This window comes from Xiphias gladius, chromosome 2 (assembly GCF_016859285.1).
Source record: "Xiphias gladius isolate SHS-SW01 ecotype Sanya breed wild chromosome 2, ASM1685928v1, whole genome shotgun sequence".
NCBI lineage: Eukaryota > Metazoa > Chordata > Actinopteri > Istiophoriformes > Xiphiidae > Xiphias > Xiphias gladius.
The window spans coordinates 7,912,907-7,939,561 of NC_053401.1; the positions used below are offsets into that span (position 1 = coordinate 7,912,907).

Below are 26,655 nucleotides of genomic sequence, written 5' to 3' on the forward strand. Positions count from 1 at the left end.
CAATTGAGCTGTCATGACAGACTAATTTCAGCGACATGTACAACAGAAAAATATCAGATCTGGGCGTGAGTTTCTGTGTGTTGGTCAAAGTTAGCTGCTGCAGGTGTTTGCTACTTGTGTATCCAATCAGGTAGAAAGAAAAAAAGTATTATTTGCGTATATAGTTATCTGTGCCCACTACCTTTTTCACTTTCTCTTTCAAATATTATCTGATAGAAACACAGTTGTCAGTTCACAGGGCAGAATCAGCTGATACAAGTTAAAAATAATTGCAGGTAACAGCATTTAAATCACAGCTTATTATGAGGCCAACACCAGGTCTGATCTGAGCACCTCTGTAATTCCTGGGGATTATTGTTTGTTATGACATAGCAATGAAAGACAAAATGCAAATTAGCAAATGCAACAGCCAAACAAGCCACTTCCTCTCCGCTGTCTAAATGAAGTGCTCAAGATCATTCTGGATTACATGAATAGCAAAGGTTAAAAAAAAAAGGAACACTGGTAGAGGAGGGAGGGTGTATGAGTGAGTCAATCTCTGAGTAAAGAAAGAAGTAATGATGAGAAAAGTGAAGGAAGTACAGCAAGTGAGGGAGTGATGTGCAGGAGGTGGAGACATGGAGGAGTAGAAGAATGGAGAGTACCGGTGCAAGTAAACAAAGAAGTGATGAAGAGGAGAGCACTAGAAAGATGAGAGGTGATAGGAGGGAGAGGAGTAAAAATGGAGTGATGTTGAGAAACTGGTAAAGAGGGGGGAGAAAATATGAAAGAAATAAGCCCCTGACCAATGAGTGGAGAGATATTAAGAGGGATGAAGGACGAAAAAGAAGTGTGTTAGTGACTGTTTGTGCCAAAGTGGCAACCTGCCATTCTAGCAGTGGATAGTTGATGGTGCCAGGACAATTTAAGGATGGCTTAGTACATCTACTGTGCCTGAGGTGGAGAAGGAATGAAGTCACTGTGAGAGTCTCAGGTCAGAGAATGAGAGAAGAGCTCTAAATGTGGTGTTAAAAAAGATGTTGCAGAAGATTTTGCACACAGAGGAACCCAACAGGTAGTCTGGAAAACAGCCATTATGTTACTAAGGTTTATGAGACTAACACGATGATAACATGTATATTTGGCAGACAATTGTATCTGACAGTTAATGTTAAGTACATAATGTCCCTTCTGTTTCCAATGCTGCGCTCGTGATAAAGCAATGATATCGCTAACTAACAATAATCTAAATATCAAAGTCTCATAAACAACACAGTCAGAAGGACTACACATGATATACTGGATGTATAACAGATTAGACTTTATAAGGTGACATTAAATCTGTTACAGTGTAGATACAATATGAGTGTGCAATCTACGCACAGGGATATGTAATATACACTCACTCATATTATGGGTGTAGTAATATTATATATTACTACAGGACATACCTACCATTTCCTGCCTTCCTTTTAATATCCCACTCCTCAATCAGATACCAGCAGCTTCCATACGATTATCTTTTCGCCTACACTTTAACAATGACTGTTTATCCTTTGCCTTGATAATGTTGTGTAGCTGCAACAATAGCTATACACTCTATATGGTGTGCATAGTGGGCATCTACGAGTTAAGGGTTTAAGGCCGAAATGCACTTGAAAAAAGAAATAAAACCCCAAATGGATGAATATCCCTCTTTGCTTTCCTCCTCTTGGGACAATGCCATTTTCAAAGACTGGTGTTAACCTTCAGTGCACTTATGACTGACTATTGATAGCTGCTGAAGTGCCAGTGAACATTACAGCCCATCTGTTACGCAGTGCTTAGCACTACAGATTACAATGACCATGTTCCAATCCCCCTGGAATGGATAATGAATAAAGAATAGAGCCAAAATGGAACAGATATGAAGGACAAAAGTCACTTTTAGAAGGAGGCTGATAGTCGAGATGAGTGAAAAGGAAGAAAGGAGGAGAGCAAGAGCTCAGGGTGCGCTGGCTTAGATACTACACTATCAAAAGCTCAAGTGCAACTTTCTATAAGATAAAAAGAATTGGGGGCATGGATCCAGAGGTCAACAAAAGGTTGTATTTTAGGACATTTCTTGGCTCTATAGCCCATGCAAGATAATGTTTTCTGTTGTGGAGCCAGAAATGCAACTTGCAAACAAATGATTCTAGGTGAACTCCAGTAGATCACAGAAAAAAGCTAGTATATAGCAAATCAAGAGATTAAATCATAAATGCCTTCATCCAAAACAGCATATAAGTCCAAAACTGTATATCAAATAGGGATAGGTGAGACTGAAAGAGTCAAATAATCAAAATAATTTTGATTGTAAGGGAAAGACTTTCATTGTCCATTTCAGGGTTGCAATAAATTAATCGGCCCATTATTTCCTGTTAACTGATTAATTGTTTTGTCTATACAATGTCAAGAGTCCAAGGGGATGTCTTTAAATGCCTTGTTTTGTCGGACTGTCAGTCCAAAACCCAAGATATTAAATTTACTCGACAAAGAACAGCAGCAAATCCTCAAAGTTGAAAAGCTGCAATCAATATTTGGCGTTTTTGCCTGAAAATGACAGAGGTAGCTTGATTGTCAATCAGTTGTCAGAATAGTTGCAGATAAATTTTCCGTCAATCAACTAATCAATATTGAGTCGATAATCAAATAATTGTTCCAGCTGTTTAAGTTAAGAAAGATTTAACACCCCTAATGAAGCCAGAAAACGAACCATTTAAGCCACAGATAGATATTACACTATTACATCCCTCAGCTCTAATATCAAATGTCTAACTGGGCAATTCAGCTACTGTATACAGCAAAAGTGCTGTTTATCAAATAAGTCCACACATACTATGAATCAGAAGCACAGTTACTCCATTTAGAGTTTTGAAAAGTAGCCTAATAACACTTAAGCTTGCTTTTACCTAGTCGGAAATGCTGAAGATCTCAGTGATGGCTTTGAGCTTGGAGGAAGACTTGATGGGTGGAATCAACAAGAAAATGCTGTAGAACTTACTTTAGCACACACTTGTAAGCACATTGGCAACACTGCTTCTTGTTAAGCTTTCTCCAGATCAAAATATTCGTCTGTACCCAGCATGGAAGGAGGCAAATGCCGGAGACACAGTTGTTGAATACTAATGAGAAACCATTTGATCCAACAATACCTAAATCTGTGCAGTCTATAAGCCTATTAGTTGTATGGCTGGGAGGCTTTAATCACTGCCCTTTGTCTATAGGGTCCATTACCCAGAGACTACATTATGGTCTCTGGCTACTCTTTAGAGGTCAGAGGTCAAAACACTCTCACAATGATGCACAGTGCTTTATTGATGGTAAGGCGGGAAGTGCTTTTATGGGTGCTATACAAAAATGAGTTAGTAACTGCATCTCTGTGTGAGCGAATAAATAGTGTGAAAGAATGTGTACAAATGTGTTCTTCCCACCAGGTTCTAATTTATATAAATATACATTTTGATATGTTTATAAATAATTACACTCTGGTGGACATATTTCTCCATTCCTTTTTACGTTTCGATTTTTAAATAAACAGCAGAGTTACTATTATTGGGGATGTGTGGAAGCAGTAATTGCAGCAGGAATAAATATCCTCCATTTTTCTATATCTTTCATGTACAGAGTGGTTTTAAGTCTGCTGGGTGAATTAGCATAATAAGAAGAAAGTAAATGACCGACGCTTCATGGTTTGACAAAATGGCCACCATCTGAGGCAAATTGTAGTTGTGAGTTAATGTATATTGTGGGGCTGTGGACTGCCAAGTGAGGAGAGGTATTCTGTCTCTTTTGCCAATGTTGTGCCAAAATACACATGCATTTAATGTAATACAAGTTTTCATTTATCAAAAAAAATCTATACATGACAAACGCTGAGATGGAAATGAGTGGGTAGACGCATGCTAGCATAGGGATGTGGTAATTACTGGACTGTCAGAAATCCATAGGTGGCACATGGACCTTTTAACGTCAAATAATACACATGGGGCCCATTTGCCAATAAGAATGCTAAACACACTTACAGTGCAGTTAAAGTTAAATAGCACCTGCTACCATTTGATCGCCTGAACAGCGGTGGCACCATTATTGATCAATACTGTGCATTTCAACAGCACTATGAGCCACTGAATAACAAGCAAGTAGTAGGTAGTGAAAAATAAGTAATATTATAAAAGACTGATATCCTGATGCCATAGGCACAAACAACAGTCAGAGTAGGGATGAGAAATTTGTCTAAAATTGACTAAAACTGACAGTATGACTGTCATAGTGACCTGTTCAGTAAATTCAACCTTTCACAGGCAGACCGCCGCCTTTAATGCACCTGAAAGCAGAACAACAATCTAACTCATTTTACCCTAACTACAAATAACGAATCACCCTCAGTCGGCATTGCCATCTAAGTGTGGATTCACGCCAAACAGAAAGTTGAATCTGCATTTATCCAAAGGTTTTGGCGATATAAATAAGACTGCCCACTCTACAGTTTAACTGAGACCAAAAAGTGTCATTAGTTTGGACAGAGAAAGGGACTGCATCAATCCAGTCAGGGAGAAACAACACAGGAAGCCTCAACATTAGTCTAGAATTCAGTTTTAGGCTGAAGATTTGAAATTGCTTTACCTAACTGTATCTATCCCATGTTTTTACTCACCATCTTCTGCAGGTGCTTTTCCTTGCGGACGTCCACCATGACCCAACCCTCTTTGACCAGGCCAAGGCCCACGTCATCCTTGGTGTCCCCAAACTGTATTGTGACGTGTGGGCAGGTGGCACCCGAGTACTCCACGTTCAACAGGCACTGGCTATTCTGGATGTCCCGCACCACGCAGTCCACCACGTCTGCACGGGCATCCTCCTGAAGAGATAGCGGTTGATATGGAATAGGATTAGGGAGAAAAAGGAGGCGAAAGAAGGAGAGTAAATGGGGCAGTAATAGATGGTGTGATCAAAGAAGGAAAAAAAGGGTGAAGAGATAGTGGGGGGGGGGGCATGAGGATGAAAGGTGAAAGGGATATTTAGTATGTTATCACTGATGACCCCTAAACAGATAGGCATACACACAAAAAGACTTAAATGCAGAGGCTGATATAAACACCCTACATATGCACGAACCTAACCGTGGATCGGGTATGTTTGGGGGGACACACTTAAAAAAAGTGGGTGGGGAAAAACCTGTCAACATGCTTGGTAATGTGGTCAGTAAGAACACAATCATACACATCATTCACCAATCAATAACAATTACATGATCACTCACATGTCAGTTGTGTAGCACAGTAATTATCTACTCAACCAGTTCAAGAGATTTTAGTTTGACTGAACTATCTAATGGTCCGATTCTCACCTACCCCCTCATCCTGTCCCTTTCTTCCCTTTTGTTTCTCATTCTTCAGTTAGTTACCTGACCCTCTCTTACTCCTAACCTTCTTGAATGTGAAAGGCCAGCATTTGATTGAACACATGGTGGAGAAGGAGGTGGGAACAGCAGCAATGCAATCCTAACCTCACATCCTCCAGCAGTAGAGGCAAAAATGAAAAAACAAGGGAGCTGCATCTCCAAAGGCAGGAAGACACTTAAAAACAAAAATCGGTCCCTGGCCATCATCCATCCCTCCCCTACACCATCCATCTCTTCGCTTCCCTTCTTTCTCACCCTGGTCTTGTCTCCATGGTAACCCCCTTAGAGCTAGCCGCCCTTGGGTATGTGCGTGTCTGGTGTACGTGTGTGTGAGCCTGTGTGGGCAGGGACGCTTGTTCAAGGCACAAAAACTAAGGGCCTTTTTTGTCCACGCTCTCCCCCTGGTCAGCTTGTCACAGGCGCTGCAAGGGAGCTCAGGGCAAGAGAGAGGGAGAGTGAGGCAAAGGAAGAGTTAGTGTGTGACAGAGAGCGAGACAACCAACACGGGAGGAGAAAGAAAAAACACAGGGAGAGAATATTACAGAACAAGAACGCGTTGACACCGGTGAGGCGGTTATACAAAATGAATGAGAGCCTTCTAGTGACCCTGTCTTGTCGACCATCTGCGCAGAACAAACCTGGTTAAAACTCTTCGTAGCGTTAACAACCGGCTAAAATATTTCAACTTAGCTTGAATCAGTGTAATCGGATGCAGAGCTAAGTATTTTTTCAAAAAATATTTAACACTTGAGCCAATTTAATACCTTAGTTTCAGTACCAATACTTTATACTTTTGATACCTTCTTTGAGGAATATCAAAAGGTTTTTCTACAAACCCTTTTTCTTTTAACAATATAATCCAAACCTCTCAAATGCATGACTGTTTAACTTTGCCTTAACACAAGCACCTGCTTAAGAACTTTGCGTAAAGAAAATTCAGCCTAAAATTAGAAAAAAAAAAAAATCAGGAAATAACTGTTGAAAGGATATGTAAAGACAACGAATCTGACTGAGCATTCGACCAGTTTCGGTTGGTACAAAAAAAAAGTCCTGAGAATCAATACCCAGTCTAAAAAGAAGTCATGCTGAAGACAAAACACATGAAAAGGAGTTAAAATATATCAATACATTTCTATTAATTTTTTTATTTTTTTAAAATTTTAATTAGGAAAGGTACAAAACCTCAACCAACCTTTTAACCTAGTTTTTTTTCTTTTGGTCTGCAAACCAGTGTCATTAGGCAGTGGCTATTATGTGGTTAGGCTTTTTAGGTGGCTACTGTAGAATTTATTCTGTATATTTTTTACAAGCATGCTCTTGGCATAAACTACTTTCCTCAATTAGCTTACGAGGCATAATAAATAGGTGGCAGGGTGTCCCTGAGTGCAGTCTGCTGAGAGTTCAAAACGTCTGTAATAAAACTGGATTAAATAGTGCTAGAAATGTGGTAGCATTTGTTGCTCTGATAGAAGTAACTGCTACAGTGAGTTGGAATGGAAATAACGTGCTGTGTAGCTCCTACTATGTCAATTTACAAGTACACATTTCAGTTATGAGCGTTTTTCCTAAGAAACAGCGGCACAGTGAGAGCAGACTGCAATCCTGCTGTTTTTTGAAGATATTGTCACTTTATGGAAGCGCTGCTAAAACTGCACTGGAAAGCAGCAGAATGATCTCATGCTACTGGCAGAATTTTGGTGTTGAAAAAAGAAAGATTTTAAGACTGACTATGAAGCCGTATAACTTGTGAAGACAGACATTTGGTGCAGGGCATCAGGTGGCAGGTTGAGAGACAAAGACAACAACCTTTTCCTATGTGCACCAGCAAAGGCGCAGTGCAAGTAGGGCCCCGTGCTTTCAGTGTGAGTGACACAGTGAAAAGCTTCAGACATAGCAGAGGGCAAACAGATGGAGGGAAAACCCAGAGAAAATAGAAAGAGCAGGAAAATGGTTAGACAGATGCAGAGTGACAGAGAAAGAGTGAGGAAGAGAGGTGTAAGGTGGATGTCAGCTCGCAACATGTATTAAAGCTGTGTGTGTGTGTGTGTGTGTGTGTGTGTGTGTCTGTGTGTGTCTGTGTCTGGGGGGGGGGCTGTAAAATGTAGGAGACGCCTGTGTCCCCCAGGCTGGACCAACAGATGGGCCACTTCATCCTTCAGGAGACACTGACTCATGAGACAGGTGACAGCATGCACACAGGCTCTACTAGTTCACACACAAACAAACACAAACACACACACACACACACACACACACACACACACACACACACACACACACACACACACACACACACACACACACACACACACACACACACACACACTTGTGTGTGCACAAACAGCTTCTACTGAAAAAGTGAAAGCTTTGATACACATTTATAGTAAGAGGCTAATGGGTCGAAATTCAAATTCTTTTGGAAAAATAGTCTATAGAAATATCTAATATTAGGGTTAAATTTTTCAAAAACAACCAGAGCAGGAATAAAAATTTTGAGACGTAATAATACTAAAATCAAGTAGTATGCAATAATGTTGAGATTTATGTCGTTAATGGTCCATAAATCATTATTTTGGGTTCTCATTCTAGGTTCATGTCTGAAAGAAATCAAAATTTCTGATTAATGAGGCTATTAAAATTAAAACCTATACCACAACTATATTTCAAGTGCATATTTCCCATATATGACAAAGTCTACCCTAAAAACAATCATACCAGCGGAAAAAGCATGTTTTAATTAGTAAATGTGAAGTTGGTACCTTCAACCAAGCTATATTCATAAAAGGTATCAAACACACCATGTTTTACTACAAGAGGTCATGCTGCAAAAAACAGTTCTACAATTTAACTAAGACAATGTCAGGAAATTAAAAGCTTTGAAGAAACAGTGTCTGCTGTAAGAGTTTGAACAATGTGACGATGTACTTTTCCAAATCCGGTGGAAGTGCGTACTGCCTGCCGGCCAATGTAAGTGGGGCATCAGTGATCTTCAAGATACTTGTTTATTAGGCCTTTTTTCAAAGCCTCCATACCTCAGAAACTAAAGAGGATACAATCTGAAATTTTTGCACACTAGTTCTTGGGTACAATAACCTTAAGTATGAAGCAAATCCAAGATGGTCAGTAGGGGAAAGTTTCTAAAAATGACTTGATGTGATTTGACATACCTTGAGAATGGGTGAAGGTTGCCATGAGATTTTGATCAATTTTTTTTGTTTTTTTAATAACCACATTAAGAAAACACCATTACATAAAATACATTTTGTGTTATGTTTTCAATTGTAAAAATAGAAGAAATTAACATTAATATCAAATCACCGTACTATCATATGGCTACTGTATACTAATGAGGGTAGACTAAACATTATAAAACCTCTCAGTATAACAGAATACAGTTCAACAGCACCACAAACTACAGCCTCTAAAATGACCATTGAGGTGAATCAACACCTCTCTAAAACAGAACATTATAATGGCCTCCTGTATTAGACTGCACTAGTTTTAGCTAAGTGTACCTAATAAACTGGCAACTGAGTGTTGCTTAACAATCCAGTGTTTATTTTAAAGAAAAGAGTAGTTGCTTTTAATTGTAGTTAATTCATTCTAGGAACATGTGACATTATAAACATGAAAAGTGGAACAAATACCTTTAAAACTAACACACTCTTGAATGCACGCACACAGCCAATTAAAGACAGGGCTTAGTACTGCGCCAGTCAGGCACATAGCAAAAGAAAACATGTTTGTATCTGCACTAACTATTCTGGATGCTGCCGGCTCAGGATGCTACCAATAAGTTGACCCCCTGACACACTAAAAACACACACGCAGAGACGAACACACACCGGGAATTGAGTAAGCAAAGTTGGATGTAAACAAGAAGATTAGAGCTGAAGAAAAAACAGTAACTGCTGCTCGGCTATCAGATGGACATTTAAGCCAGATACAAACACATTAGGTACCTGGATGGTTTGTATCTATTTATAGAATGAATGTGTGCCTTGGTTGGTGAAGAAATATAGAATATGTTATCAAATTGTTATTTATTTGTTATTGTTATTTATTATAATTGTTAATTATTCTCTAATTTTTGCAACCAAGTAAATCAATGGCTTGGTGTTTGTCACTGCTCTGTCAGCTTTGTACTGCATACATTATGTATGAGCAAAATTTTCTCTAACATTTGCTTGGAATGCAAACTCGACCCTGTCTGTCAATTACAGACTTATCACCTCGTGCAATAAGTGAAACTCAAACAGTTTTTATGTCTTGCCAGGAAAGTCAACTTCCAAAAGCTGGCAGAAAATGAGAGAGAAGAAGTTGATATTTCAAAGTTAATTTCGAAGCGTTCAGCTGCGAACCATATCTCTGCGCTGTGTGCGTGCTCGTCTGTGCACTTACGTCCTGCGGGACCTGGATGAAGGCGAAGGCATACTCGGTGGCCTGTACTGGCAGGGTCCTGGTGCTGAAGGCAGGGGGCATGGCAGCCAGACGGGTGGACGATACAACTTCTCTCTGAGGGAGGATGAAGGAAGGACAGAAATCAGACCCAATATAGAACATTTCTCAAGACAGTCTGCATGATATTGATCTGTGTAATCAAATGTAGACACACAGTGGTATTTGTTTTTTACTCGGGCTGTAATACTATGTGAAAATACTGTAGATGTAAAGTTAGTCAACTCTGGCTTTATGGTTTAAAATATTTACTCTTTGGAAATTATTGGGGTTATGAGTTTGGGGTTTTGAAACCATGAAGTAAAGTTCAACAACAACGGTAGAGCTTGTTTGTGATGATGACTTTCTGAGCAAACATGATGGGCATCCATCTTTTGCTACAACGATAGTAAAAGAAGTCAAGGGAGATGTAGGGAGAAATGTCTGGCTTGTTCAATATGGATACTGATACATAAAAAGGAAAAATGTAACAAGCTTGTTGAAAGCTTGTTATGAAAGGTTACTTTCTGAATTTCTGAAATTACAGAGTGCACTTCTTAAATTAAATGGCTCTGTAAGTGAAGGACATTCTCAAACAGAACTCAACACAACTCAGGCTGTAATTCATCCCGTTCCGTGATGGATTTCTCCATTTCCTCGATTCAGAATCAATTCTGTCACTTTAACGATGATGGTTTCTAACTGTGAGAGAAGGACAGATGCCATTTTGTAGCTTAAGGGCTCCTTGCTTGTGTCTGTCACTTTACCAATCATTTCACAGCTGTTTCTACAGCAGTACTGAGGCCCCTTTTACTAAGCTCCATCTGCTCTCTAGCTCAGCTACAAGCTAAGAGTAAAGAAAGAGTAGAGACAACAATCAACGTCGGGGTTGATAGTCACGAGTCTCTTGACAGATTACAAAACACACCAAAATGAGTAAGATGTAAAAGGCCATTCTGCTTGTCAGTGTTGTTATTGTGTATTTGGATACAATGATGATTGAAGGGGTTCAAGTGCTATATATCCATTTTAGGAAAATGGATAAAAACATACATTTCTAAACTAACATTTTCTAAAAAGTACTTACAGTTTACTTAACCCCAGTTTAACTGTGTAATGCTTGTAAGCATCACATTTTATGAAATCATAGTTTGTAATGACATAATGACATGTTTACCTGCATTTACAACCTGATAGAACATCCCTGTTTGTTTTAAAGACTTGTGGATCTACTGTACAGTGCAGTAGTCTTGTCTGTGTGTTCGTGCTCACAAGCGTACAAGTATTTTCAGCTTTAGTGCTGATTGCAAGTTCGGCACTCTAGCTTTGCTTGGTTGCCAACTTTAAACAAAATGCAGACTGCCATATGTGAAAGATATTTACCACACATTACTGATATAAAGCATTGAAGTGTGTAAGTTAAGACATCCTGACAGGTATAAGCCAGTGTGAATAATGATCAATCACTGATCACCATAGGCTACTTACAGGGAGAACACACTGGTGGAAAGTCAGACAAATATAGCCATTAGAAGTGGGCAGTTAATTTAATGACCCCCATATCTTAGGTTAATGTGTTCATTGGACTGTACTGTCTAGACAGAGAATACCCTCAAACTTTATTATGGATTAGAAGGTTAAGATTTGTAGCTGCCATACTAGATTTTGACAGCACTGTAAATGCAGGCTTTAAAAATGAAAGACAAAAGTGCTCCGCTGTGTTTGCTAAGGATCACATAATAATTCAGGTACTGAGCTATACCTGAGACAGGTGGCAATATTACTAACTAATAGCTCATGACAAAGCAGCATGAAATCAAGGCCAGAATGACTCAGCCCAAAATGACGCAAATCTACAGAGAATGAAGTAGATATGAGTTCGATTTTTTTTGTGTGTGCTAGATCGGCCTCAGAGAACCACACTTTCAGCCACATGCCAGGACGCATCGCGTCTGCCAGCGAAACCTCGAGCAGTCCCACACTCTGAGGTCAGTCGCACACTGTGCCGCTCCACTGCATCATGGGAAATCTCCCGCAGGCCAGGGGTTGGCTGCATGAGCCACTTGGTGATGCAAGCATGTGTATGCACGTGGGAAGAAACACACAGACAATAACGCACTCAAGGATTGAGATGGTGTGCCTTCGTCATCACGGAATAAATAAAAAGACCCAGATAGAAGTGGAGTTCTGCTTTTGTTATTGGTATGAAAAGGAATAAAAATGATACACTCAGTTGAACTTTTTGCTACAGTCTTAAACAATAAAAGGGAAAACAAACACGCCTGCCTCATATTTGTCCCAAAACTCCAGCTGAAAGGATACATGAAGGCTGTTAGGCTGCTTTGAACATGGAAATAAACAAACAAGTGGTGTCTGAATAGATCCAAGAAATAGAAAAGAAATCCCTTTTCATTTACTAGATTGCCTCTGGCTGTAGGTTTGGCAAAAACTAAATTTGCTAATGGTTGTGTGTTTTGAGCTTCAAACAATGCTACTATTTTTTTTAATAATGACAGTACAACATTCAGACTCCTCTTCCCCCGACACAAACACTTTGTCACACATGCACACAGAATCAAATTTGTGGTCAGATAGTTACTTACATTGCCATAGTCAATGTAGAATACATGAACCTTTGCCGGTGACTCAACTTTCTCCACTCTGGCTCTGTACCTGCAGCAGCAAAAGAATAATTGAAAGAGAGAAAGTAAGATGGGAGGGAGAGAGAGAGAACAGAGCAGAGGGAAACAGAGATGAAGACAGAGGGCACAAGAGGAAAAGGGGATGAGTAAATAATTCCGTGCTTATTTCCCTGGGGAGAAGGTGTTGGAGGATCTGTCTGTTGTGATCGGGGGAGAGGAGCAGGTGACGATGAGCAGGTCGGGGGAGTGAGGGGGAACAGAGGAGTTCTATCAGGACATGGCAGGGCTGTTAAAACTGCACAGAGGCCTCTTTGAAATCAGACAGAAATTTAAACCTATTTTTGCTTGGTAGCAAATAACTTACTGCTAATTACTGCTAATCACAAAAACCCAGCACTTTCAGTTTGTAAGGTTTGATTGTCTAGCACATTTGTCGAGCAGAATTTCCATGAAAATAAACTTGCTATTACAACATACAGATTATTGATATTTTAAAGGAAAACCAACATAAGGTGTCTGAGTAAGAGCCAAATCCTTCTTATTAATTCATATAAAAGCTACAGAAGAGCATGTTTTTTTTGTCATTCAAGTCAATTCAATTCAGGAAGTGTCTGTTCATCTCATCACTTGTCTGACTCAGCTCTGACAAACAAATGGGAGCAAGAAGGACAAATTTATCTGTGAACCAAGGACAGCAGGAGAAGGCCAAATAATTAGGCCCACATGGGCAAAGAGACAGACAAGAGAACAAAGTATACACCGAATAAGTGATTAACAGGAAGACATAAAGAACAGCAACAAGTGCAGAGATCAAGAGAGAGAGGAAGAGTGATAGACAAAGTGTGAGTGACTGATGAACAGAGGTTTTTCCTTTCCTTTCACACTGGCTCTGTGGTGTTCTAAAAGGCCTTGAAAGGCAACGAATTTCTAATTAGCCCCCTAATGAAACAAGCCGACATTCCACATGAATCACAGAATACAAAGATATGGACACAGAACAATGTGAACATGAACATAATTAGCTCACTGAATAAAATGGAGCTGGTAAAAAAAAAAAAAAAAAAAGAAAGAAAAAAATGACAGAAATATTAGACATTTGCCACCTGGTGCAGGATTATTTTGCCGTTGAAAGAAACAGCAAGACATACTTGACTTTACAAAATATAGGTTATGGAAAGATACGGTTTACACCACCTGGCTTGTTTAACATGCTCATTTACTTGGGGCAAAAGAAAAACTTTGGTTTTGCCCCCAAAAACCAGTAGAGGAAGATACAGGGAAGAAAGGAGAACAACAGTGTCATGGGAACATTTGGTTTTTTAATCAGTTTCGTGATCCTTTTTCGCCGTAACCTTCTTGACATAGACGCTCTCCCTCCCTCCCTCGATCACTGTGACTTCTATCTGTCCCCGTGACCATCTGTAAACTTCCAACAGCCGGTGTGGAGACAAGATGAAGAGGTGTGTGTGTATGAGTATGAGTGTGTGTATGAGTATGAGTGTATGTGTGTCTGTGTGTGTGTGTGTGTGTGTGTCTGTGTGTGTGTGTGTGTTACTGTCAAGCGACTGCTGATTCTACAGGGCCAAAGCAGTGGTAGTGAGCTAATTACACCCTGTGGGTGTCTGCACTAAACACATCACAGGTTTAAATAGAGACAAGGTAAAAATGAAATGTCAGGTACTCATGATAAAGAGAGAAAAAAAAAAAAACATGCAAACATATATGTAGCTCACAAAATTGTAAAAAATATCATAGCTGTTGTAGGGTCAGGTATTTTTAAATAATGATAAATCACACGTTTGCAGGTACGGATGCTCAGATCAACTTTTCTGGCCAATATTCTGATGTAAATGAATTTTATAATGGCGCTGATGAAGAAACAGTATTTAAGGTGGATCAGTCACATCTGACTGACCAATCCATATCTGGTGGATCAGAGCACCTCTCTTTTTCATTTGTCACAAGAGAAGGTTCTTGGGATTGATAGGGTATACATTAGAGTTCAGGATTAGTTCAGAATATATTGCTAATGGGTTAAGGTCATTGCAAAGTTCTTAATTATTGTCACATGTATCAAAATGTTATCTCACCATTCACCATCAGCGAACTTGGCTATGCAGTAGTCCCCTCGGCGCGCGGCGTAAGATCCTTCCACGGGTGGCTGGGCAGCAATCTCTGCTCTCATGGTCTCCATCAGACTTTCCAGCTGGCCTCCTGAAAGACACACAGACATGAGAGGGAATTCGTTCAGACACACTTCATTTTACAGTTCCAGTGTGATTGCTGAAGTTGCATTTCGTTACATCACTATAACTGTTTTCCTCTTACTTTGACAATGGTGCATTTGCTGTTTTGCCTCTCTTACCATCTTATCTAATAGAGGAGAAGTTAGAAATGTTAAGCTTTGATTGTGTAAAATGGGTCGAAAAATTCCATTTAATTCTCTTAGCTTTGGTTGGGATGTTGGTGTGACTGGGTGACTGACAAAGAGCAGGTCCTAAAGTAACGGCAGAAAATGAATACTTCAGCACTAATGGTATGTTACAACATATCTGCTCAAAACCCATGTAAACCCCAATTGCTTTTTAGGGAGTAAGACGAAAAATAATCTGTGTTTTTTGTAGCTGTTAGCCCATTAGCACCATGCAGCGGATGCTGGCATGACCCTGTTGGAGAAATACAGTTTTGAGTAAAGAAAACCAGCTCTCCCAATGGGCCATAATGGCCTATCAAGCCATTATATCATGTGCAGCAGACCTATTATGGTGGATTCAAGAATGTGGCTGTCGATATGGAAGGAGTTGGAAAAATCAGATGGCGACACAATGCTCCATGGATTCAATGACTGTGGTAAATGGCGGCCTGATTTGCACCCATCATTTGCAATTGGGACGCTGACTGAGCGCCAATAAGTATGTGCATCTCCAAGAGAGTCACTTACTAGTGTTTGCGTAATATGTACAGTATATTTGTGCATGGTTTGTTTATATACGTATGTGCATTAGTGTTCACATGTGGCAGAATGTGTGTGAGGCTGTATGAGTGTGCAGAAGCAATTGCAGCAGCTAGTTTAGTAAAGTGGCCAATATGAAATTGCATGGCTGCATTTTTAGAGCCCATTTTCACTGATTTACCACCTGGACGGGGTTTGTTCGAAGGAAGGCCAGGATCATTGGTAATGGTGTATCTTTAATATATATTCACACAAGACATGGCCTCTTAGAGGTCTCTTACATGTTGTAAATATGTTTAACATGGTTTGGATGACAAAGACTGGTGAGGCACCACAGTACCTGAATTGAAGAGAAATGAAAAGTCTTAGCTGCGCTACTTTGTGTTACAAGTATTTGACTCCAAAGCCACTTTCAAAAAGGCAATAACTAAAAACTTGTTTAAAACACGATGCCTACCAGACATGGATGGATACAGAAAGGGAAACGTTTTGCCAGAGGAATATGAGGGAGACACTCCCCAGAAAATGAAAGAAATTGATTACTTTAATTGCAAACAATATATATCAAATCTAAGGAAATATGGAAATTAACACAGTATAGTAAGAAATGAATACACTACTTGGTTCTGATACCTTTTTCTTTGTAAATTGTCTTTAAACTGCTCAGATCATATTAAAAAAAAAAAAAAAAAAAAAACAACAACACTTCAACTTGCTGAATTGTCACCAAAACATTTTAAATGTGCCAGCCTTGGGTAAAAACATGCGAGAGGAAAAACCTGATTACTGACCATCGGCACGTAGACTTGGGTTTTGCAGTAACCAGGTTATTGCAGCGCAGGTAAACACATTCTCCAAGATTTCTCTCATTAACCTGGTTTCTCGTGTGTACTCAAATGCAGTAAGTGTGTGTGCGTGTGTGTAAAATTACTAATTTCTGCTAACTATGCATGCTAGTATCGAACAAACAGTTTGGAGGCACACTGTGCATACACCTTTCTTTAATTCAGTACTGCTGCTGTGAGCTGTCATTAACACCTAACATTATGTGTGCTAGTAAACATATATATTATATAACTATATAAAGCTATGTAAATAAAGATACTGTTTTCCAAGGGTTATCTGTGAAGAGACAGCCAGGCAGCTGCACACCAACAGCACACAGGAAATCTTCATTAGCATGATGTCAAACTTAGAGGGAAAAAAACATTGAGGGGTATGAAGGGATTTAGTGTGAAGGAATAGCTTGGGGCTCAGTTTGATTGTGGAGGGGGGTCAGGGCAGGGGAGATGGGGTCTCCAAACACCTCATTGGCCACCCACTGCTACACCAACTGCTGATGAATGCAGTGAGCGGAATAGGAGTAAAAGATATACACAGACACACAACACACACACAAAACAGACACATCCTCAGCGTTTTGTAGAGAAAGCAGTTTTTAGAAAACATTCTCAGATGAATTGCTTCCTAAACCCCTTACCTCTCTCTCACCCACCCACACACCCACCCACACACACACACACACACACACACACACACACACACACACACGGTGTGGTTACATCATTATGCATATCATTGCATACCATTAAGCTTTGCCAAAGCGTCTTAGTGCAGACTTACTGGAATGGCGTTTGGGCTACAGCCGTCACAGCCAGCCACTTCTTAGATTTAATAATCTAATTAAAAAATGTTGGTGTCTGCCTCCCTTCCCTCTCAGGGTGTACTAGTGTACATGTATGTCTGTATATTTACACTGACTTACATATTTATTTCTGTTCCTGGGCCATATTCCACTGTGGGTTCAGAGAGGACCAAATAAATGACACGAGCTTTAAGAGGGTTCTACCTGCTTTATATACAATTTATAAATTCACACTCATGAAGCCTTAACGGATGGAGCCTCTCAGCCTAGCCTAATTTACAAGGCTTTTTTCATGTAAATGGTGAACGCAGCACTGACGTGATGGTTTGTAGATGCTGCTCTAATATGTAATACATTAAATGGGGAAAAATTCTAACATGACACATCATGAAGTGTCCTCAGTAGCTGATGGTGAGATGCTATGACTGCCAAACCGCTGTGTCATAAGTCTGACAGCCAATTCCTTGCTGTCATATTAGATGACTTGCTTAAATGCTCTACTACGCCATCATGCTACTAGCTTTGAATTACACTTACAGTGCAGTCATAAATCCTAATCATGTTTTTTCTCTCTACTTGCACCATGTCAAGGTTCTGTTATTGTTTTTGCTGATTTCTCATGCGCAAATATATCACTTGAAAACACCTAAAGAGCCCCAGAAGCCATCAATGTCATCTTATTCTTTTTTATACTAATTTAACCCAAAAAAATACCCAGGATTCTTAAAAGGTGTGTGTTTAAACTGATTTTCCCACATATTGTAAAATGTGTTCCCAAGCACATAAAATTTATTGCGTTTCCTCCTGCAAGAAGACACTGATCACTGCAGTTTACAGGATTTATGGTTTTAAAATGAGCATCTTTATGCAGACTGGCTAAAGAAAAGTACAGCTGACATGTACAATCAGAGGCACACATAGATACTATGATATTTCATGAATAGGTAAGATGAACATGTTTAACCCAGTGTATAATCTTCAGTATGGCACAGATGGGATTTTGACAGTCTGTTACCTTTATTTTTCATCGGTGCACTGATGTTTTGTACAGCATGTGTTACAAATGTTGAGGGTTCTTTTTTTCCTGATGTCTGATAGGAAAAAAAATTACTTGAACTCTGTATGTTCTACTACAACTATTTTATGGGTTTACTCTGTGGTCTGAAAATACGCTCAAGAATCTTTATAGACTCTGGTGACAATGCAGTGTTATGGATCACCAATTTTAGCAAGTGGATGTATGATCTGCTGTGACCCATAGATTCACCTCAATTACTTCCAAATCAAGTCCAGTCAGTCTTTAACAATAAATCCATGCCCATCCACTGAGTGACGTGAATTCTCGCTTGTTTGAAATAATAATATCTCTCTCTTCTTTCTTTGCTTTCTTTTATAATTTGATTCATTAATATAACAACGTGAAATAAACTGCTGTACTATAGAAAAATCAATATGTGGATTCAGTATTTTATAAAGTGCATGTTCACATTTGTGTGTGTTTGATTTAGTATGCATAATGTGCCTCATGTATTATCATTATTCTGTTTTGGGATATAGAATTCTAATTTGTTGTGCAGGCTTTTTGGACAGAGCTGAACTAGAATTGGGGTTATGAATTTATAGGGAACACATCATCCTTGTGTGCAGATTTACGTCCAGGTGAGTGCTTGTCCGGAGAAGAAGAAGCATTTATGTGGTGTAAATGTGCATATGACAACACAAATAAATATGCAGGAAAAGCAAGTATGCACAAGGAATCAGACATAAATGACCACAATAAAAGATATTAATCTGACTGCAGTCAGAGAAAGAAAAAATGAAAATACATGCTGCAGGCAAACAGAGAAAATCCAGGCCTGGGGGGGGAAATGTTTGAAAACTTTTTGCAAAGTGCAGCACCCCAGTGAAATTCTGAATGAATGTGAACAGTCACATTAGCAAGTAAGAGCAGCTAGGACACTTTGCATTACAGAGGCAGATTCCCATTTAATGTTGGCATAAAGACAACTAAATATCTGCGTGCAGAAGGGGTAAGCCATGTCGAGCGTAAGTGCTCATTTTGTGTTGAAGGGAGAGCCAAAACGATGATCCAAAAACACAGCCGAACCACTGACTGTGTCTGATGCTGGCCAATTTCTCTCTGTCTTCATCTCTTTATTCCTCTGTTGTTTTTTTTCTCCCTCGTTCTGTAATTTGTTTATACACCATTATGGCTACAGCTGTTTGTAAATCATATATAATTACATTGTGAATGCCCAGTGCAGAGTGAGGGAGTGATTAGGCTTAAAAGCAAGAAAACAATGGAGAAGGAGAGAGAGAGAGAGAAAAGAGGTGGGGGGGCTGACAACAGTTTTACTGGTTGGTTATGATAATATTTGATTATACTGTGGCACAATGTGTGAGCAGGGACAGGTGGGGGGGGGCAAAAGGCCAGTGAAAACAGTGAATCATGTGGCCACACGTCCTAAGGCTGTACTGTATTCTATTAAGCTGTTTACGAAAGCCATTAAACCACTGAAGGGTAAATAATCACAATATGACAGAGGAAGAGAGCAATGGTTGCTTATGAAAGCATTGTCATTTCCTGGCTTGAAGGAATTAAGAGAAAGTGGAGTGCATTTATGAAAAGAACACCTGCCGGGGAAACATGGAACTGGAGAGGATCCGAAATCAATAACCTGGCTATAATTGGCTATAATTCATGACGGAAAAAGGAAGACAACATCAAAGGGAGTGACACATATTCAAATCGAAGCTACCGCACAAATACTTTTTCCACCAACATTCCTGCTGATCTTAGAAATACTGCAGAGCTTTTGCTATGTCCCTGACTGACTGGTCAAAGATTATGTGGACACATGGATGGTGCATCATCTTCCATCTGAGAGATTCACAGCTGCTGAACAGAGCTTTGCGCTTTAGCTCACCTGTTAGTTTGGAGTGTTAATTTGCATGAGGTTTGGACAGGCTTTATCCTCTGGGGTTGAGGAATGGCTGCATTTCAGGACATGCAAGCAACACTTCAAAGGTAAAAGGCTGCACTGACAAACAACAGAACACAGGCTCAGTACAGAATGTCCTGGCATGGGAGGCGCACGCGCACACGTGCATGCATGCGCGTGTGTGGGTAAACACATACAGCCGTTATGAGCCTATTGCCCCCTATGGTTGGTCGACAAGTAACCAGCAATCACCTGGGGATATTTGTACACTTTCCGAAGACACTGTGACAACGAGGGAGCCAAGACAAGAGGAAGGCTATTTACTCCGCTTCCAGAGTGATGTTTAAAGTGGTGTCAGCATCTTCTCAACGTTGAGGGAGGCCACTATAAAAAAACAAATGATCCCCCTTCTTGAGTAATGCTGCTCCTCTACCACTGGAGGTTGATATGGATTATATCTCATGTGATACCCCCCCACCACCACCAATTACCCTGTTCCATTCTTCCCTTCCCGGCAGTCTGGAGCCTTTTACAGCAAATTACTGTTTCTGTAATTGGAAAAGCCATCACTGACAAATCTAAACAGAGAGAGCATCTGTGGCTCTCTTTTTGCATCAGTCTTTCCTGCTCCTCTCTCTGCCACCTGTCGAGCCTCATTGACTGCAGCTAATGCCCTGCTTTGATTGTGAGGAGTCCAAATATACTCATAAGATGGCCCTGTGCACATTTGGGGAAGAGGAGTGGGGGGTATGGGGGAAATGAGCCTGACCAATTTTGAAGAGAACCCCATTTGGGCCTCTAAGTGGCTCACTGCTGCGAAAAGTGTCATTCAGCCATTCAGCTTTAGGTAAAAGACCCAGAAGGAGTGAAGAATGAGAATGAAGACGCTTCATTTCTGCCTGAAAATCAAAAGTACCCCACCTCAAACCGACAAGGGAGCTGACCTTTAGAAGCTAAGTTGTGTATCTTATTTAATAATAAATGTCTTCGGAGGCAGGTGGGGGGGGGGATCATCTGGGCAGGGTCTGACCTCTAAATATTGTATCTGCTGCAGTGGTAGGGAGCAGGGAAAGTGAAAAACAGCAGCATCAGCTGCTGCTTCTACTGCAACTTTCATTCACCTGCTTGGTTATTTTGTTCACTGTAGGTATATGGTCGAATGGCACTACAGCAAGTCCTTGTACAAACTTCAACTGAATTAAAGATGAGACATAAACGGCAGAGGGACAGAGATACATGATCCACGATGTGGGTAAAGACCTCACAGAAAGAAGTATCAGTCTTTTTTCAGGCTGTTTGAGAAGCAGTACAGTCTGATTATTTAGACCTCAACACATTTTATTTGAGCTGAATCTGAAATTGAAACTTCCATCTTTAGCTTGAAAATTATTGCATCCATATTGGGAGAACAATACAGCAATTAAAGCCATTGTCTCCGAATTGAAGAGGTCAAACTATTCAACATAATCATTAATTCAGTTTTCAAATTTATCACTTTGTGCATTTCTTTGTCATTTGCCTATAAGCTGAGTTCATTTTTTCATTGTACAATTAGTTCCTTTACTTCATTGTTTTAATTAGACTGCTCAACAAAGAACTGTCATCATTAACCAAAAATGACTTTCTCTAAAAAAAAAAAAAAAAGAAAGAAAGAAAGTAGTTTCATAAACACACTGGTGTAGGAGTTAATTATCCCAACCCCTGACTGATTTTGGCGTGGTGCCCACAGTGCCAGAGAAAGATATCTCATCCGAAATGGAAAAAGAAAAAAGTGAACAGCGCAGGCAGTCTTATGACAACCATTTCTAAATGTGCACCCTTGTTTTTTTTATTAAGCTCTATTGTATAAAGTAATCATCACTTGGATGCCTTGACATGACATCCAATTAGCGGTCCACTCACCCTTATCAATATGAAATGCTACAGTAATTCTCATATCCTCTTACTGAAATCAAAACGCAAAATACCAGTGTTACTGTTGCAACTTGCATCCATTTAAAACAGAGTTAGACTTGAAAAGACAGCTACTGATGCAGCAATAATGTGAGATGACTGTAGGGAGGCCATATCGGCTGAAGATGTAGTTAATTGGGAAAGCATACATTAAGAGGAAGCCAACACAGAGAAGGAACAAGTAAACAAACCAATATGCAAATTCTCAAGTGGCAATACCTAAACAAGCTCATGACAAAATAAGGCGGAAACATAACATTTCATTGTAATGGAATTCAGTTTCAAAAGGCAGAAAAGGGCCTGGTTTGAAGTCTAGCCACAGAGAGAACAGCTCCCTGCCTGACTTGCTCCATCAGTACCTGGGTCCAGCATCATTAGTTGATAAACAGCTGCTGTGTGTAAAAGGTAGAAGTGTGAATAATGTGGACGGAGTGGCATCTAGTTAGGGGGAATGACTCAACTCAGTATGAGTCTTTATGGGTGCCAGAAGACAAGCACTAGACAGGATATAACACCAACTGTGCTGCAGCTGAGGCTTGAGGTGGGCATAAAATGTTTGTTGGTTTGGCCGCGGCGGGCGTAGCATAGCAAACCAGTCCCTCGGAGGTGACAACTGAGTGAGGTCTGAATCAGTTTGAGGCAGCTATCTAGGCAAAGAAGGCCATGTGGGAATGTTGCCTAGTGATACAATCTATAGACCAGGACAGCCCATGCAGGCTAGACCTAACATATCTGAGTGTTTATAACTAACTAACTAACTACAACTAATTCATCACACACATATGTGATGACTATGGTCACATAAATGGAACAAACATCTTGCCAAGGATATGGAAAGGCCCAGTGGTAAACTATTCGAATACTGTGTCCCAAATCCATTCTAATAGTACACACAGTGCATTATTTGACAATCAGTCAAAAACTGATGATATTTTCTCTGTTATCTTCCTTGTGCTTTTAAATTTTAGTAGCTTCTCGTCCGCTGTGAAAAGGACACCTGCTATTTGACACTGTTGCATTGTGGAACAACAGTGTCAATCAATAGCGCACTCAAAATCTGAATTCTGAGTACATTCGGTCTAGTTTGACCCAAAAAAAAAAAAAAAAAAAAAAAAAAAAAAGATGTTATTCAAAGTTCCATACCTAGGTCAAGTGATGACCACTAAGCTATCTTCATGACAACTGACAAACTTAATTTGCTAAGTAAGAATTTAGTGAAATGTTTCTAAATAATGTCATATCTTTGGCATTTTCTGTAGTGCAATTATTTGTTATTTACTGGCCCACGTATGCACCAGTACACATCAGCACGAAGATGCCAATTTATCACTCTAACTCTATTCAAATCCTTCCTAAACAAGTACATACGGTGGTACTTAGGCACAGTTTATGAGTTTTTAGGGAAACTAATCCTCTTGTACTTTACGTCTTTGATTTATAAAAATAAAATAAAAGTAGCAGAGTATATCCAATACTCCCTCTCCCGCCATCACGGCTACGCACCCATAAAGACTTCAGGGCTATATATAGCAAGTTTTTAATTGTCAACTCTCCAGCATAGTGTCAAAGCAACAACAGCGTATGGCACAGAGTCACTCTCACCCCCCTTGCCTGGAGTGGCCTCTGTCTTTTAGTTTCCAAGGTCACACGGATCTATACAGGTCCCCCTCTGACAGTAATTACATATAGCCTCCGGAGAGAGAGCAACATGCAGGAAAATAGAGAAAAGAGAAACAGTGGGTATGAAGGAGAGACAATGTGTGGGGGAAGGAATGAGACAATGAGAGCTAAACTCATTGAGCAACAGATAAAGACCCTTAAAATAAACTAAGGATTAATGAGCACAATCCCTCAAGCTTCTCAGTGACTTGGAAAAACCATTCCTAACGTGAAATTAATCACTTATCGAGCTTGTGTAAAGTTATCCATATATGAAAAAATCCACACTTAAGAGTAATTAAATGTGAATAATTAAAAGGGGTAAAATACAGAGCGCTTAGGACCCCCAGAGAATAAAAGATTACAAACTGAATTTTCTCAATAATGTTTAAGAGTCACTTAAAGATAACAGCATAAAAGTACCACAGTAAACAAACAAATAAATACATCCCAGTCTATCAGATAGTCACAAATCCCACAGTACTGATGGAATGGAAACTGCATCTAAATATGAATGGCTGTAACCCTACTGTTTGTAAAATTTTTGCAATTTACAATTTCCTTTTTTCTCATTCAAAACTGTACTTCTATAGCACTTTTTACCTCATGCTCCGTATTGTTAGTAATATCCAGCTACCTGGTATATTTTACGACTTTTTGTTCTCTTCTTCTTGCCGCTGTGAAACTTTAATTTTTCTGTGTGGAATCATTTAATTTTGTCTGATCTTTTTCAAGCAATGGTTAAAACTAATGGGAGCTTAACCGCAGGTAGAAAAATTACTCTGCCAGTTGCACCTTTATTTTCATCTTTTTTTTTTTTCTCTAACTACAGCCACCTTTCATGATTAGTTTTACACCCACAACAAAAGCTGGTGATCATTACGGTTAAGTAAATGGGCTTGCACCTATTATCATTATGATGTCAAAAGCAAAGCCATGGCAATATTGTTTTATTCTCTTGTTCAAGTTACTTTAACTGGGGCTTGTTGCTGGCTTCCAAACTGATCATCAAGTGAATGACAGATCATGGGGAAGCCAGTTACTGTAGGCTTGCACTCCATGTCATTAGTGTGCTATACCTCAAGGATGGTCAAGGAGTACTCAATGAAAGTGTTTGCTCCATCTGGCAAATGGAGTGCTGGCAGTGGCTGCCAAAAACACTGACTGAATTATGTCTCTGATGTTAGCTAGAAAAATTGTAACAGGAGAGGAGAAAATTGGTAGGTGCTGCGTTAGAAACAACCCAGCTCATAGCATAATGTGGGTCTTAGGAGGTCGATGCATCACTAAAGGTGTTAATTCAAATCTGTGGTAACTTTTAAAAGCCAGCAAATGTTCATACAACCTCAAGTTGCGTAAATACTGCAATTTTTCAACAAAAATGTCAGTTTTATCATCAAAGAGGTCATACTTGTTACAGTACCATTTTATTGTATTATGATAAACTGCAGTGATGATCCCAGAATTACATCCATCCTTTCTTGTTGTGTGTAATTTTACTTCAGTGTTCTGAATCAATTACTTGATCGCCATGATTTGCTAGAGATTAATTTGTATGGCCAAAGTGCTGTACACAACGGGATCAGGACAGCCATAGCACATACATTAAAATCTATTTTCACATGGTTTGGAACATAAACTGTGGCACACAAATTATATCCATTTTGTTGTTTCTGTGAGACGGTATGTTGTCATCAGCTGCAATCACAAGAGTTTATGATATTCAGCCTCTGCTTCCAAACTTATGAGTATATAAATTACTACACTTCAGAAATTCAGGGAAAGGTGAGGGGGGTGTGTGGAACATGTAATGATATTGCAAAGCACTCAACTTGTATGATTTTACAGGCCCTTACACTTTGATGTGCTCTTCAAGGGGTTGGTATGACTTAATGTAGCTTTGAGGAAGCGTCAGCGAAAATGAAAGAGACCAAGGGAGAAAAAGAGATGGAGGAAGGTGGGGAGGGGCAAACAACGTGATAGAGAGGGAGATGAGAAGAGCGATGCAGGGGGTGAGGACCGGTCAGGTTCTGCTTCCCTGCTGAGAATATCACTTTTTTTTTTATTTATTTTTTTTTTTTTATAACTAGCACATAAGCCTCTTGGTGGAAGAACATGGACCAATTAAAGGGAAAAAAAAAATAAATAAAAAGGCCCTAGCGTTGCTGGATCATCTAAAAATCAAGACTTTATATGAGAAAAGATTAAATAACTCACAGCTCTCCCGTCAAAATACACTGAGAGCAGCAATATAAAAAAATGCAGTTTGTGTAAAATTTTTTAAATGCAACACTTAAGGTGCTACTGAGAAAAAACTGTAAATGCTTTGCATCTTGCGGTTTCCCCAGGTCGCTTATAGATATAAGGAATTTTTGAAAAATATGCTAAAAATGAATAAAAACATTTCGATTTCCTCTTTATGTTCAGCTCGAGCATTGTATATTTCCCAAAAGCCCCTAAACTCAAGCTCCCCTTTAGATATTCGGTAACATAGGAAAAAGCTCCACTCCCCATTTTGCTTGTACATTTTCCGTGCTGACAGTAAGTAGTGCTGAAGGCATTAACCCTAGCTTCGGGTTAAAATGTGCCATGTACTGTACATTTTCAGCCTGATCCCAGTGACACGTGATTCTGATCAGTGATAAAACCTTCCACATAACCTCAACATCAGTCCTGACTTGCAGGGGGGGTGAAGCTGAAGTAGCCAGAGGTGGTGTAAAGGCTTTAGATTTGAATCTACAGCTCATGGCAAGAAGATGAATACCAGATTGTTTCCGCACACTTAGTAACACCTGGAGGTTTCAAGAGAGGAAAAAAAAACAGTAGGGGTGTTCAAAAAGAACAATTCGGGGCCAAATGTTTTCCACACTCGTATATCATTGGATTACTATGGTGTGAATGATGCTCATGCTCAAATTGGCAGTAAATGAAGGCAAATTAATTAATTACTGCAGTGAGGCAAATCAAGAGGTGACAGTCGACTGCCAGTGAAGCAAGATGTGGGAGACGGCTGTGAGAGG

The 26,655-nt window shown here is 39.7% G+C and overlaps 1 protein-coding gene across 4 annotated transcripts in view; it reads right to left on the reverse strand.

The window, feature by feature from the left end:
- Positions 1-26,655, reverse strand: part of snd1 (staphylococcal nuclease and tudor domain containing 1) — a 169,264-nt gene that overhangs the window by 13,406 nt on the left and 129,203 nt on the right. For all 4 annotated transcript variants that reach the window (XM_040144266.1, XM_040144260.1, XM_040144252.1 and 1 more), the window contains 4 exons: positions 14,574-14,697; positions 12,445-12,514; positions 9,806-9,919; positions 4,658-4,861 (listed from right to left, as the gene is read on the reverse strand). In XM_040144266.1, coding sequence (XP_040000200.1) covers positions 4,658-4,861; positions 9,806-9,919; positions 12,445-12,514; positions 14,574-14,697 — 512 coding nt within the window. The remainder of the gene's footprint in view (positions 1-4,657; positions 4,862-9,805; positions 9,920-12,444; positions 12,515-14,573; positions 14,698-26,655) is intronic.